The 16,318-nt window shown below is 41.5% G+C and overlaps 1 protein-coding gene across 3 annotated transcripts in view; it reads right to left on the minus strand.

Annotated features, from left to right (window-relative positions):
- Positions 1-16,318, minus strand: part of gsk3ba (glycogen synthase kinase 3 beta, genome duplicate a) — a 37,281-nt gene that overhangs the window by 6,589 nt on the left and 14,374 nt on the right. For 2 of the 3 annotated variants that reach the window (XM_085374974.1, XM_085374976.1), the window contains exons 3-8: positions 13,821-13,904; positions 6,490-6,600; positions 4,780-4,910; positions 1,899-2,005; positions 1,590-1,687; positions 1,378-1,485 (exon numbers count right to left, since the gene is read on the minus strand). In XM_085374974.1, coding sequence (XP_085231100.1) covers positions 1,378-1,485; positions 1,590-1,687; positions 1,899-2,005; positions 4,780-4,910; positions 6,490-6,600; positions 13,821-13,904 — 639 coding nt within the window. The remainder of the gene's footprint in view (positions 1-1,377; positions 1,486-1,589; positions 1,688-1,898; positions 2,006-4,779; positions 4,911-6,489; positions 6,601-13,820; positions 13,905-16,318) is intronic. The other variant, XM_085374975.1, reaches the window with a different exon arrangement.

Raw genomic sequence — 16,318 nt, forward strand, 5'->3', positions numbered from 1 at the left:
AACTTTTTGGTATAAACTCAACTCGTCGTGTTTGGAGGAAGAAGAATACTGAGTTGCATCCCAAGAACACCATACCTACTGTGAAGCATGGGGGTGGAAACATCATGCTATGGGGCTGTTTTTCTGCCAAGGGGACAGGACGACTGATCCGTGTTAAGGACAGAATGAATGGGGCCATGTATCGTGAGATTTTGAGCCAAAACCTCCTTCCATCAGTGAGAACTTTGAAGATGAAACGAGGCTGGGTCTTCCAACATGACAATGATCCAAAACACACCGCCCGGGCAACAAAGGAGTGGCTCCGTAGGAAGCATTTGAAAGTCCTGGAGTGGCCTAGCCAGTCTCCAGACCTCAACCCCATAGAAAATCTGTGGCGGGAGTTGAAAGTCCGTGTTGCTCGGCGACAGCCCCAAAACATCACTGCTCTCGAGAAGATCTGCATGGAGGAATGGGCCAAAATACCAGCTACTGTGTGTGCAAACCTGGTAAAGACCTATAGTAAACGTTTGACCTGTGTTATTGCCAACAAAGGTTATGTTACAAAGTATTGAGTTGTATTTTTGTTATTGACCAAATACTAATTTTCCAGCCTGATTTACGAATAAATTCTTTACAAATCCTACCATGTGGATTCATGGATTTTTTTTTTCACATTCTGTCTCTCACAGTTGAAGTGTACCTCTGGTGCAAATTACTGACCTCTGTCATCATTTTAGGTGGGGGAACTTGCACAATCGGTGGCTGACTAAATACTTTTTTGCCCCACTGTATAAATTTAATATAAAATTCAGGACTGACTTATTCAAAATTGGAGAAATAAAAAAACCCTTACTCTCAGTTAAGGATGCCAGTTGTCTGGCTGATGTGATTTGGTCAAGACTCTCACTAAACATTTAAACAAAAGCATCTTTGGCAGCATCAACACCAAGAAATCACACAACTGCATGGCACGTTCGGGAACACTGAGAAGGATTTCAAGGCCTTCATCCATCGCCCCCCCCCGAGTTTGAAACAGTTGATGCAAAAAAGTACACGGCGCCTCAGATTCGTTGCCTGGTGCTCAATATTTGATTTGCACATCCGCACATTGCTGCTAGCTACCAGTCAGCACATCTGCTCTGAGCACGAGTGCTGCTGATTCCATAATCTCGATCTGAGGGAGATAAGTGTGAGCTGAGTTCAGTAAATTTTCAGTAAATGCAAATTCTTTGCATCTTTTATTTTTTAGAACTCTGTGCATTTATGGCATTAACTATTTCACATGCAGGTCTGTTAGATGAAGATGATGATGTTGGATGGTTGCGAAGCATGCAGGCAAAACAGGAATGGCAGAATGCTTTTGCGGTGGATCTTAAAGAAGTAAAAGGGCTCCTGTACCTGTTGACTCACCTTAGTCCATGGATGTGCCTTGATCTGGGGGAATTTGAATTCAGTGTAGTTGGGGTTCATCTCACGGATCTGCTCTCGGGTCGGGGTGCCGAGAACCTGAAACACACGGGTGGAACCATTAGCCCGAGTAATATTACATCCAACTTGAAGCTGTATTTGTTTGGGAATATTGGAATACTCTCGGTTAGTACGGTCATTACCTTGATGATTTCCACCAACTGGTCCACTCCGCTGTCACCAGGGAAGATCGGCTGTCCCAGGAGCAGCTCTGCCAGTACACAGCCGGCTGACCACACATCTAAAGGACAAGGCAGGAGTCCGATTGTAAAAGCAGAAGAGGAGCAATGACGACTTGCTGTAAAGCTTATAAACTCCTTTGAGTGCTGAACCAGAGTAGAAAAGCACTATATAAGAACCAGTCCATTTATCATAAGTAACACACGATCTCATAATTTCCTGATGAATGTGCATGTGTCAGGCAGCGAGAGTTGTTGCTCGAGTTAGCCTACCTATGCTGGAAGTGTAGTCAGTGGCACCAAAGATCAGCTCAGGGGCTCGATAGTAGCGAGAGCAGATGTAGGACACGTTAGGCTCTCCACGGACCAGCTGCTTAGCGCTGCACACAAAATCACAGCAAATAATCATCATCACCACCATCTGCATACTTCAAAAAAAAGGGAAAAAATGAACCTGAAGAAACACCCAGTACTGAGGATTTACACGTGTGATAAAACCTCAGTGGACTTCATATCCAATCAAACACACAGCTAAAAGGAAGATTTCTACATTTCTGCTACAAATATAATCAGCATTTATGCTAACGAATGAAAAGTAAATAAATCATCTGTTTTCGACAACGCACGCTGATCTCAGTTTGACTTTTGCACACTTTCTAGAGCCTGTATAATGCGCCTGAAAACAGCTCCCACATTATTATGTTGCTGGATTTAGGCGTTGCATTCTCCATGGCATTGTTTTGATACGTTTAAGCAACATTTATTACGACATTTTCACTCCAGAGGTGGTTCACGTTTTTCCACTAACAAACTGAACAAATTGGACAGTTGGTTGAAAGTCTTCTACAGCACATCCCAAAGCTTCTCAGTGGAGATACAGTCTGGACTCTGTGTGAAAATGATGTCTCGTGCTCTCTCAACTACTCTTTTCACAATTTAAACCCAGTGAATCCTGACATTGTCATCTTGGAATGTGCCCGTTCCATTGAACAAGGAAAAAACCTGATTATTCGGCACGTTCAGGTAGCCGCTGTCCTCATGTTTGGGCAGATAATGTTGCTGAACCTAGACCTGAGACACTGAAGCAACCCCAGATCATAACACTGCTTCCACAGGCTTGTAGGGCAGGTACAGGTATGATGACAATGATGGTGGCTGCATCACTTTTATCTACCTCTCTTCAGGGTACAGTGTGCTCATCTCCCAGGAACAGAGTAAACCTAGACTCATGGCACCACATGACTTTAACTATGGCCTCACCTATTTTCTCAGTTCAACCAGGCAGCCACACAGTGTGCATCAGCTTAAGGGTGAAACTCTTCAAAAGGAAGAGAGTAACATTTGGGGAAACAGACTGACTAGGTATGGAGACTGATTTCATTCTCATGCTCATAAATATAAAGTCATATGAGAAGAGATGTAAACAGGGGTCAGTCTCGTTTGCTTAATTCCAACATGATCTGGTGTAAGAATGATGTACAGCAGTGTTACAGGGCCTTTTTCTTGGTTGTGCATAGAGCTGGGCGATAGAACGATAACGATATGTATCGCGATATAACTTTTACTCGATAGAGAAATTAAGCTATCGCGATAGACCTCGCCGCTCTTGTCCTCAAAAAAAAAAAAAAGGTCAGCCAATCCAAATTAAGTAGCACAGAGCCGAACCAATCACAGCCGCAGCGTCACGTAGCGTGACTTGTTACGTACAGCACAAGTGCCAAGCCACACGTGTGTTTGTTTGGGAAGCAGCCAGCGGGTAATGGAGGAAATGAGTGTGCCGACTAGAAAAATCAACCGAGCATGACCGAAGAGAAAACAGATGATGGTTCCAGTGCCGGAGAGATTGTCAAACGGAAGAGCCATAGAAGTTCCGTAGTGTGAAGGTATTTCGGCTATTTCAAGTCTGACAAAAAACAGAGTAGCGTGCACTGTAAATTGTGCCGAAAACAAGTCTGGAAATACAATAAACTGGTGCATGCGTCACACTGTGCGCCACGTTATTGTTTCGGTGAAATGAATTTCTACAATACTGTTAATTCTACTCTCTGCAGTGTTTAGATGCTTACATATACACACAGTTACTGTCCGTCCACACATACGACTCGGTTCTGCTTCTATGCCCCAGCTTTGTTTACTTTTTCCCACCGAGGCTTCTAGACTTCTGATTAGCCAACATTTCTGCACGGTTAGGAATCTAGCGCCACCTGCTGCTTTGGCATGTTCATAGCAGCGTTTTCCTTCATTTCTGCCTTTATGTGTGGACGGGATTATTTTTTAAAACGAAAACGGAAAATCTCCGTTTTCAAAAATACCCGTGTACGTGTGGACGTAGCCTCAGTCTCTGCCTGGAAGCGCTAATTCGTCATTCGGCTTTTGTCAGACTAAAGTAACTGTTAAAACTGTTTGAAAAGCTAAGCTATACAACAAGGAGAGATTGAGATTTTCCTTTTAGTTCTCAGTTTATTTGATATTGACAAAAGTTAGTCAGTTTTGTCTGTTCTTCTGTAAAACAAACTAAGATTTATTTTTAGAATTAATATTTTGTTTCTAAGTGGAATTGACAATTTAGTCTGTTTCGTTTGTTCTATTTTGAAACTTAAACGCTTTAGCGGCTGCCTTGTGTGTAGTTTGCAATATTTGCCTTTATTTATCTGAAAAAGTCTCATGTTCCTTAAGTACATCTACCCTGTTGAACTTATTATGGGAAATAAATATTTAAATAAAAACAAGCTGCTGATTATTTCACATTTTACTTGTGAGCAACGGCACATTTAAATCTTACAAATAGTTATTTGGCTCATATCGTGATAGATATCGTTATCGCCTGAAATGAAAAAAACATATCGTGATATGAAAAAATCTCATATCGCCCAGCTCTAGTTGTGCATAGTTACAGTGTGTGATTTGCTGTCTTCAGGACACTGCTAAATACTGAGGATGAGCAGCAATGTTACTTAGAAGCCTTCTGAAACCTTCACACAGATCCAGAAGACCCATTCCTTTATTTCCACTGTCCATGCTAAGCCAAGCTAACTGGTTGCTGGCGCTCACTTTTTATGTTATCGGACATCACAGCGGTACCAATGTGAACATCTTTTGTAAATGCCAAGAAAAGAAAAAACTCAGATCAGTGTAAAACATGACTGTCCCTCACCTGCCAAAGTCACAGAGCTTGAGAACAGCCGTCTCTGGATCCAGCAGCAGATTCTGGGGTTTGATGTCCCGATGGCAGATACCAAACGAGTGAATGTAGGCCAGGCTCCTGAAGAGCTGGTACATATACAACTACACAGGAAAACACACACACAAATACACACACAGAGGTTAGAGAAACAGCAAACTTCCATTACAGCACTAAAATATAGAAACTCTGGGCTGTATTTCAGCTCCAGAGAATGAGTTTTACAGCAAATGTTTAGACTCCAGTTTCACACACTGTTTCTTTTAACTCCTAAACATTGTCACTCAGCTTTTGTAGAGATAAAATTAAGTATATGAAGTGTTTTTATAGACACACACGTTTTAAAATGAAAGCAAATTTTTAAATCCAAACTCATTTCTTGTTTCAAATTTGCCGCCTCAGGTCAATCTATTCTTACAAATAAGATCAAAAAATGTTTTACTTGTTAACACAGTGAACTAGTTGTTTAATCCTAATTAATATTACAATGGTGGATTTACTTTCAAAGAGAACTGAGCAGAGAATTTGCTCAGTGGAACAGCAGGTGTAGTAAACAGTAGGTGTGCTTTATTTTTAATTGCTTCATTGATACAGAAAAGTCCTTCAGATGGAGGTTTTTTTGTGCCTCTGCTAATTATTCCCAATTTGTTTCGCACATCTGTCATCTAAGTAAGTCCTAAAAAGTAGCATCTCATGTGTGCACACACGATGCAAACCAACAAAGCAGTAAAGTTTCACATTGTGTAAAAGAAATCTGAAGACAGAGATTGTTTCTGAGATTTTTTATGATTTTTAGCTAAATCTAAGATCTGTACAAAACACAACGTTAAAAAGTTAGTAAAAGTCGTCTACGGGCAAAAATAGATGGGATATGCAAGGACAAAAATTTTCATTTGTTGAGCTGTTTATATTTAGTGTTTAGCAGTGAAGCTCTCAAAATATGATAAATTAGCTTTTATCAAAAACAAGCTGATAACACACCTCAGTGAAATCTGGATCTTATGATGCTGGATGAAAACTGAGCCCCATAATCAACTAGAAGAGTTAAGCCACATTTTATACCAACACAGCTGTTTAATAAAAAAATGTTTTGATTTGATAATATTCTTTCTGTAGAAAAAAGAAAAATACGTACTTTAAGAAATGTGAAGATAAAGGACACATAGTGGGGTAGTGTGGTTAAAGTGGACCTACAAGCAGCTTGTCTCATATTAAAAGTATAACAATTCTCCAAGCCCAAATTTATCACGACTGATTCACACACAAAAAGCCCACACCCCATTTTACTGATATATCTACAGTCTTTATACTTGCAGCTTTCACCAGACTAACTCAGATTTAACTAAGTTGCTGTAACTACCGGTAAGAATTACCAGAGATATTCGATTAACTATTATGTATTTCAGAATTGTTACATGGTCATCTCATAGTACATCCGCCCATGCTCCGTTTTAACCTTCTGTTTACAAAGAGATACCAATCAGAAGTAAGCAGGATTAAAGGAAGGCTTGCTAAAGCGAACTGTTTCAGTCAGTGGATAAACCAAGGAGCTCCACCAATGAGGATTGTTTTGAAAGTTACTATAGTAGACTCCAAGAATAAAAAATATGAGATTGGAAACATGTCCGTCAAGTTCACTTTAAACTGTGTTTTTCAGCCTTGTTAAACAGACAGAGCTTTTACCTTCACATAAACCATAGGCAGAGTCTGTTTGGCTCGGCTGTAGTGTCTGGCCACTCTGTAGACGGTCTCAGGCACGTAATCCAGAACCAAATTCAGATACACTTCATCTTTCTGTCGGTGAGAAGCAACAATAGAAAAGAAAAAAACATGGTTACACTGACAGAAATCATGTAAACTGTATAGAAAAGACACTTGTAATCTAAACATGTTAAGAAAAACAACACAATCTTGGAAAATGCATGAATTTAACTCAAAACTTGTGATCTAAATATGTATCCCCATCCTATTACCCTGTCTCTCTCCTCTTAGCTGTGATGCATCTTTTCCTAAGAAAGAAGCCGTATTCATGCTGATGTAATTGATGCTTTCTTGCAGCCTAACTGGGAATCCATTGTATCTCTCCCTGTGGGCAGGAAGCACACAACCGTGCGTCATAACGGCCGTTGCCCCGACAGTGGCCGCAGACAGTGATATCATTTCCTTGTTTCCTGGTTGGACGAGACCAGTGCTGGAGGGCGGGGTTGTGTACATTGAACTCTGGAGCGCACTGACCATGAAAGGATGCTGTATCTGGGGGGTTCTCCACCCAATTATTCTTAGACTTCCCATTTCCTTTAAATATGGCCAGAATGAGCCCAAAGTAAGCCATTAGAGTGTCTTGAGGAACTCAAGCTTGGGAGGCTGTAAATCGTATAAGGCTAAAATGCAAGAGTTAAGAAATACTTTAAAAATTCAGGAGGAAGGTTACTCACAAACGCATACGTGACGCATTGACAACTAGCCTGCTCAGGCTCTGATTGCATGCTAGGAGGAACAGCAGAGGCCTCTGCATAAAACACTATGCCCATGTTGAGGGTGATGTGAATAAATCAGCACTGAGTGATCAGTGGTGTTTTTTGGAAAATGTCCATCATCAGAAGAAGTGTCTTCTTCTAAGCATTTAATGCTAACAATAAAACCAGTAACAGAATACCAGTAGTAGTAACAATGTAACAAACTGAGCACTTTTCTAGAAGACAAACCTGGAATTTATATATTTTTCATGCATTCTCTACAAAATATTAGCACAACCACAGTCCTGCTGTCTCTCTTAATACTTTGACTTCCCTCCCATCTGCATAAATCATTCAACAGCCACTTAATCACAAATTGTGGTCTTATGAAAAATGCCCAAACCACTGGACAGAGCAAATTTGATCTAATATTGCTCAAACTAGAGCAAGCTGAGCTTTAGTGGAGGGGACTTTTCTCACCAGGGTATTGGTACACATTTGATGCTCTAGTAAGTATTCATAGCACCAAAATGGTGAGGCGGGACTAACCCAAAATAAACTACACAGGCCATGTTGTAGTGAAGAAACATGGCAGCCATGCAACACTGCGGGCCACTGATGTGTTTTAAATACAGCTGAGGTATATGAAGCAGAGCGAGAAGCTAAACCTGGCCATCGCTTTATTGATGGTGTTGCTTTTCTTTCAAGGGATTTGCTGATGCAGTATTTAATCTTTGCAACACAACTGACTCGCCTTCAAAATATAAGTTGTGTGCGTTCACCGTTTATCACTGGCAGAAGGCTCCTTCACTCGTTTCAAACATAAATGTAAGATAAAGTGTAAATGGACTTCACATGGGTGTGTCTTCTGTGTAGGCGCATGTAATACTGTGATAAACTGCATTTTTGATAACAGCGGCCCATCGCCCACACTGTAACTGCATCTGCAAAGCTATATACCTCATGTGTTCCCTCATCATGACATCTTTGAGAGGATCAGTGGGCGGTGAGCGCATACTGCTACATGTAATCATGTAGCACTGACTGGTATTGAACAGTATCTGCACAGACACCCATGAGACATCCCTCTTTGAGTAAAAAAAATAAATAAATAAATCTGAGCTTTTAAATTACACTTTAATTAAATTATTCCTTGCTTTCTTCTCTCCCTCCTATCTAGTCTGGGACTGAGTGTCTGGATTCCTTTTGCCTCCTTTTCCCCATCTGTTAGCAACGCTGCCCAACATGCAGCTTAGGCGCTGGCTCCCTGCAGGTCTGCAAAGCAAAATGAGTGAGCTGGGCCTGTGAAGAGCCTCCAGACAGACTGTGCGGTACACTTCTGTCAGCTCAGTGTCCTGCTTTGTCCTGACAGCTCTCTCCTGTTCACACTCAGATGACTGGACACATACACAGACAGCGAGCGAAGTACAGGGCCTTGACTCCTGGAAGACAGATGGACAGGCACGCACAGGGTTTCCGATACTGGTGAGTATAGCTTCATTTACAAACTGATCCATCACTTGCATCGCGTTCACTCCTTAGCACGCGATCTCTGCGTGCCTTTCTCTTCTACCAATCATAGCACACAGCCATCCCTCGTTCACCAGCAAAACTCCCATTGATAAGAATTGTGACGTCTGGAGAGCCCATTACACCTCCTTCTGGTGCCACTAAAGCTATATTTAGCCTAGCAACAGCGATGACTCACTTCCTGCCTCACTACAAAGCCACTTCCTTGGCTTGTTCCCGGAGGTTAGCCAGGCAGGATCCGATTGGCTCCTTGTTCACTCCCAGCTAAGCAACCCAGCCTCTAATTTGGTGAGAAAACCTGGCTATGCTATCTGTCAGTAAGCTTAGCAGTCTTCAGTATGTAACGCACAGTTTGCATGTCAGTCTTCACAAGCAAAGCTTTTATTAGCATGTGTGTTTGCGCTTCTGTGTTGACATTATGAAGCATATTTAAATGCATATTATGGGAGGAAATTACACAACTGTGAGCGCAAATGAGTCTGTGAAATCAAGGAAGGCAGACAGCGGCACAGATGGAGCTCGAGCAAGATGTGAGGGACGTTAACTGAGTCCTTATTTTGGCCCACGCTAATGAAGGCTGCAACATGGCACTACGAATCTAAGAATAAGTCTTTAATATGTGCAGGAGCAATGCCAGATATGTCAGCCACAGCCATAAACTCTCACCTGTCTCTCACTGGCTCCTGGGAAATCCAGTGGCAGCTCTACCAGATTCATTATCTAGATGCAAGGCTATTCAACCACAGTGTCTCTATTAAAATCTGGAATCACTGATTTAATAGCTAAAAAAAAAAGCCAGAAAGAAACAGAAAGCTACACTGGTATGTTATCCACAGCCGGATCAACCAGTCAGGAGGACCGGAGGCAGAAGAGGTGCCCCTGGGCCTATTCGTTTTGTATGTTTACACAACCATCCTTCAGCTGAACTCATAAATAGCCACACAGGCTCATTGTCAACCCATCAGTTCATAAGTTCACTGCACTTCATTTAAAAATATGCACCATCCAAGTGCAACATAATCTAACATAATAAATAACTGAAAACTTGATGTAGATTTATTTCTCATACAGAAAATACACATTTTTTTATTTTGTCTTTTAAAAATCAGTTGTTAAAAGTCCTTTAAAGGCACCAGCAACAAATACCACAAAAAACCAGAGCAGTTCCCTTTTCCTTTCCAGCTAATTCACCAAGCACGCAAGGTTGTTGAGTCATTCACGTCACTTAAATCTGTTTGTGACGTGCACGTCTTTCTGCTTATCAGACAGCATCTGAAAGCGTCTGCTTCATATCTGAAGTAACTCGTTGCAGTATTAATGGAGAGGCACGCACTAGACTGTGGTTTCTCTTGTCGCCAGTTTCTGAGCCCACAAAAAAAAAGAAAAAGGAAAGACTGATGTGAGGAATGCCCTCAACAAGAATCACAATAACAAGAAGAAGAAGAAGAATGTATGCCTCCAACAACTAGTCAGGGTTACATTCTTAATCACCCAGACTGATTATAAATGTGGAGAAGAAATAGTGGACACCAAAGATTAGGGCCTCCAATTCAGTATCATTCAGTATAACAGATTAACAAAACTCAGTGGGAGCAATAAATATGATTTGGGTTTTTGACAAAACAATAACAGGGGGTGAAATTTAGTTTTAAGCTTTGTGTGTGCTGGAGTCGTTCCTCTGAGTTTATTATATATCTGCAACATCACAGAGCAGCAGGATTCATCCATCAGCGTCACTTATGCACGTGGCACAACAATAGCTTTATTAATTACGTACAATATATTTTCCCCAACATGGAAACGTTTTTCCGACAGGAATCAAAATCTAATAGGATGTGACACAGCGTACTTTGATTTGCTCACTTTGTAAGCTGCAGTATAAAAAAAGATGTATTAACTAAAGTCTAAAGAGAATTCCATGTTAACAAAACTCATCATCGTTACACATCCCTCCTGAATCCTGTCTGAATCACATAATGATGTCAGTTTTAAGACACTGTTGAAGTCAGGAAAGTTACAATGCCCACGTTAGAAAAGTGCATCTGTTGCACATCGTTAAATTAACTGGACATGATCAAAGTGATTTCCAACACTAATGTATGACATTAACCAAAGTCACAGCTCTATCATTAAGTTACCATTTCTTTACACCATTGTAATGTACAAGTCTATTCTTATGTTTAATTGGGGGCGTAATTGGGGGCTCGTCCGGGATTTGAACCCAGGACCTCTCGCACCCCAAGCGAGAATCATACGCCTAGACCAAATTGTATGCATTTCATAGTCCTCAATAAACTCCTACACTTTTTAGAGTTACACCTTTTCAACTGCTTATTAATGCAAATATCTAATCAGTCAATGATATGGCACCAACTTAAACTGAGTATCAGAATGGGGAGAACACTGATTAAAGTGTCTTTCAATGTGGCGTTGTTGTTGGTGCCAGACAGGCTGAGTTTTTCAGAAACTGCTGATCTCCTGGGATATTCCCGCACAGCCATCTCTAGGGTTTATAGAAAATGGTCTGAAGAAAAAAAAAAAAAAGAGAATATTCTGTGAGCGGCAGTTCTCTGGGCGAAAATATCCTGATCCTCGCCAGAGGAGAATGGCCAGATTTCTTCGAGTTCATAGGAAGGCAACAGTAACTCAAATAACAAAAGCAGAAGAGCATCTCTGAATGCACAACACATTAAATCTGGAAGGAAATGGGCTACAGCAGCAAAAGAGCACGCTGGGAGCTGCTCGTGTCAGCTGAGAACAGAAAACTAAAGCTACAGCTGACAAAGGCTCAACAAAACTGGACAACAGAAGATTGGGGGGGAAAAATACCGGATGGTCTAAGATTCCTCACTTTCTGTTGAGAGGTCTCAGTGGATTCTTCTGTGGATCCATCCTGCTTGCTATCAGTGGTTTTGGCTTGATGATGGTGTAAAGATGAGGGGGGTGTTTTCTTGGCACACTTTGGGTCCCTTAGTACCAGCTGAGCATTGTTAAAACACCACAGCATGTCAACATGGACCAAAGTCAATGAGGAATGTTTCAAGTGGCTTATTTATTCTAAGACACAGAGAATTAGGGTAGTTCTGAAGACCAAAGGTGGTCCTAGTGCTAGATGTGCCAGTGGAAGTTGCAAGTGAGAGTGCAAGTTAATTTTAATGCAGATTCGTCACCTATGAACAATTAATTAGCTGGTTTTTGAACTCTGCCTCTCATATTTCTAATCACCGTTCAGTCAGTAACCTGAAAATGAACTGAACTTTGTCTTCAAGTCTGTTACAACAGAAAAAAAAACTGTAGTGTCAATCTGCTGCCAAGAATGTTATCTTAATTTTTTTCATGTTACTGAAAGCAATCAGTGTGTAAATATATGTGATTTTAAGAAGAAATGCAGCACAGGGCAGCTACATGTCAGCAGAGTACGTTCCAAGCACCCTCTGAGCGATTTCATAGTTAAAAGTCAAGCGACTATTTGCTTCCCTGCCTACGCTGTTTGGACCGGTGGCCTTCTGTTTAAACACAGCATTATACAAGTGGTTAAAGGGTAAAAGCAAAAGCACACTGTGTGCATCAGGCACGCCACATGCCAGCACTTATATAAGACTACCTGTGCACACACTGACAGCTACTGTAGCAACAGTCCCTGCCTGTCTCACAGCTGCACCCAACATGAACCCTCATTTCAGGACACCAGTGGCACCTACACACCTGACCTCTTCTCATGTCATCTCTTTGTCTATGTCTTTTTTCTTCCCGTACTTATTTTAAACCCATCTGCCATCAATCCATCAACATGCCTGAAACTCTCCATCCCTTTCACATTGCCTTTTGGCTACTTCACTACCTCTCAGCAGCTCTATGGGTGGTAAAATCCCATACCAAAAACATGGTGCCGGTCTCCATAATTAGACATGGTGAGGAGAGGGCGAAGAGAAGGGGTGGTGGGGGGGACTTATACAAGAAAGTGATGTAAAGGTGGATGCAATGGTACAGTCACATGAAACTTGTGCAATATAAAAAAAAGTTGGCAGCGTGTTAGGTGATTTGTGTAACATGTCGCCTCGGGCGTTGTGTCAGTATACCAAGAATTAGAGGTGATTCCCAGAGGTCAGTGGGTGTGTGACGAGAGCCTGGGACAGGCTTGGAGCTTGCACGGCGCGGAAGGGAGAGCTCGAGTGGATCTATAATTAGCCGATGCCCTCTGACCATCTCACCGTCCACTCCCCTCCCTTCAAACCTTAACAGCTTTCCTTGGTGTCGCTAGGTGAGCAACAGGAAAGCATTCCTAACTGCCGTGTCATGGGTATAGTCCCGACAGCATGTGAGCCAAGTCCACGTGGTTCTATATTTGACACACAGACCTTTGCCCGTTGTAAGCTAGCTGAATGACATAGCACAGCCGTGTAGTCTCCAGGGGACCTCTGATGTTCGGCGAAGACCGACAGCAGGGCACAGAGAGGGACTTTCCAGGCAAGATATGTACTATTGTATTTATTACAGCTAAGCTGGCCAGGAGAAAACATTAAAAAATAAAAATAAAAAAAACAGGAAAACAACAGATTCCAAAATACAACAAAATGACCTGTGAATGGGACTCAGTGAAATAAGCTATGAGTCCAGTCCCTTTAAACACAGAACAAGTTGATTGAGCTAGAAAATGCTCAACTGCTTCTGAAAGTACAGCGTCCACAGAGCACATTTAGTGTATACTCTGTAGAAGAGGCTGGTGTTATGCTACTGCAATCAGAGTCAATAAATTGAATTTTAGATCTTCTTTTATTTTGTTTAGAAGACCCCAAGATACCTTAAAAAGGCCCATAAAAGAGGAATCTAAGCAAGGCTCGTCCTTGAATACGCTTCCTCAGCCACAAGGTGCGATACTTTTCCAAGGATGGAAAAAATAGATTATGCTGAACAGTCAATTTAAACAGATGGCTGTTAATATTTTTTCCTGTATATTTGTGCAGAATTAAATATGCATCCTCCCACGGTCAGATGAAGAATTAGAAGAAGCACACCGAGCCGACTCACCTTGTCTCCACTGGAATAGAAGAAGTAGCGCAGGCGGACTATGTTGCAGTGGTCCAGTTTCCTCATGATCTGCAGCTCACGATTCTGAACAAAAGAAGAAAACAAAACAGAAAAAGCGTGAGAGATACTTCATGTTTATGCTTCAGACAGCTTTCATAACACAGTTGGTCTAAAGAGGGTCAGGAGATCATGAAAGCTTTCCACTGAACCTTTAGCACACTGTGGAGAGTTCCTTTTGAGCTTTTTTTAAACAACTAGATGTCAGAAGCGTTACGTGTCAGCCTCAGTGGGTTCAACAGCAACGAGTGCAGTTTGGACAAGCCAAACGTTTAACATAAACCATCAACCTTATATTGCTTATGACTGTCTTAGGACAGAAAACGCATTCCGTTAGTCAACTGGTTTCACAATAGCATCACTGTGGCAGGTCAGTGTGTTACCAAGACAAACACTTCCACAGGGAGGGGACGAGAGCAAACAAAAAAAAGGTTGCATGCCATCGATTCCCATTTAAAGCACCAGCACCTACAGAAAATGGCCCCAGAAAAAGAGTTGTCCAAAAAAAAAAAAGATGTTCAGAAAGGTTCGAGTAAAGCTCTGGGCCCTGTAGTCAGACAATCCAGAGGCCGAGAAAAAAAATGTCAGACCACTCCATCTGTATTCATATACAGTGTTTCCATACATAAAAAGGTTGGGCGTATGGATTTTCTCAAAGGTTGGGCAGGAATTCAAGCATTACAAAAAGCTTTAACAGCTCCATTATAGTCCACATTTGCTCCCATTCTCCATTTTCCTTCCTCCTCTTTTCCACAGTGCTCAGTGTTGACTAAAGTGCTTGTGTAACATTGTGTGGCCCCGGTGTCGAGAAAGAAATGGAGGGTAACAAGCATATGGAGAACTAACACAGAGATCAGAGAAGAAAGCTCAGTACAGGGACAAAGTGGAAAAGAAACGCACCATCAGTGTGCAGCAGTGAAGCGGACTCCTTACGTAATATTCTGACTTTTGGTTAGAAGTCCTGCAATTTGAATGAGTACATTTTAATATTTTCAATTAGAAACATATTAGAGCAGCATATTCTATAGCTGTGATGTGGGTTTTCAGTGAAGCTGTCCACTTGTAGATGTACAAAAGAACTGCCGCCCACATTTACTTTCTTTTTGTATTTGATGAAGGCTAGCAGCTTCTGGGAAAAATATGATTACATTCAGAAACCAAGCGCTGTGACTTTGGTGACATAAAGATGGCAAATATAGCCACAATGATCAGTATGCAGCATGCTTTTAATGGAAAAAAAAAAATCAGATGTACATTTCCACTCAAAGAAACTCAGCAGCTTCCTGTCTAATTCCCCTGTAACCAGACTGGTTACAGAGTTAATTCACAGACGAAGTTATTAAGGAAGCACAGAATTGCATGACTGTCCAGCTGACTAACAAGCTACCAGAGCAAGTGTCAACCACTCAACATCATGTCTGAACTTGTCTAAAGACAGGTTTCACGATTGGCTTAGAAGCACCGCATGCAAATCATCTTTGTGTTGTTTAAATTGGATGCACATGTGATGGCAAAAGAAACTACTTTGTGAGCTTTGGACTTTAAACAGAGAGTGATCAGTTGAAACTACGAAGTTAAGAGACTGTTGTGCTTTTAAGCAACTTATCCATCCACAAATTGTCTAGTATCATTGTGAGTAAAAACACATTATGTAGGAATACACAACTACTTATTGAAGGTTCTTCTCTTTGCTCTTCTGTAATAAAGAGGCTTAACATAAGTGCTACTATTTAGTATATAACACAGCAGCTAGAGATTTAATCTTCCTCTTTGACTAATCTAATGATTAACTAAAATTTATAGTATTATTTAACAGTGGCTTTGATAACTGTTTAACTTCTTAAGTCCAAGTCAAGACGATCATTACAAAAGCCTCTAAAAGCCTCCAGACTGGCATCAACTGGTTTTGCAGCTCAGTGTAAGATAGCAGAATGGGTAAGTTTGTTCATTATATGCAACAACACACAAAAAAATGCCAATTCCTCAAACCAAAAGATTTTAAGCTCATAGTTTTGCCTGTAAATCAGTGGTTTTCGTAAAAAGAAATATGGATAAACATGGTTGACAAAACACTGCGTGGTTTGAACTGTCTGTCTGAAGCTGTGACTCATGAAAAGTCCCTTACGTGGGTCGGGATGATGCTTGCAGCTGTCCTTGTCTTTATAAGGCTTTAAACCCATGTTAGCAGGGTTAGGTCCTCTCCACCTAAACAACAGCAGCACAACAGAGCATCTGGTAGCTCAATAGCCTCCTGCAGACAACCCCCCAGTCTAATTCACTTAAGCTGATGCAAATCATCCCCACAGTCTTCCCCCTGCTTTTTTACCCTTTACGCAGCCACGACAACCAAACACACACACACACACACACACACAACCCCCCACATCACCGAGTGACATCACTGCACACGGGGTCAAAGACCGGCCGCAGGCAACGCCCTC

Source organism: Diplotaxodon limnothrissa, linkage group LG16 (genome assembly GCF_057381915.1).
Source record: "Diplotaxodon limnothrissa isolate DT_005_m linkage group LG16, D_limnothrissa_male_GT1.1, whole genome shotgun sequence".
Lineage (NCBI taxonomy): Eukaryota > Metazoa > Chordata > Actinopteri > Cichliformes > Cichlidae > Diplotaxodon > Diplotaxodon limnothrissa.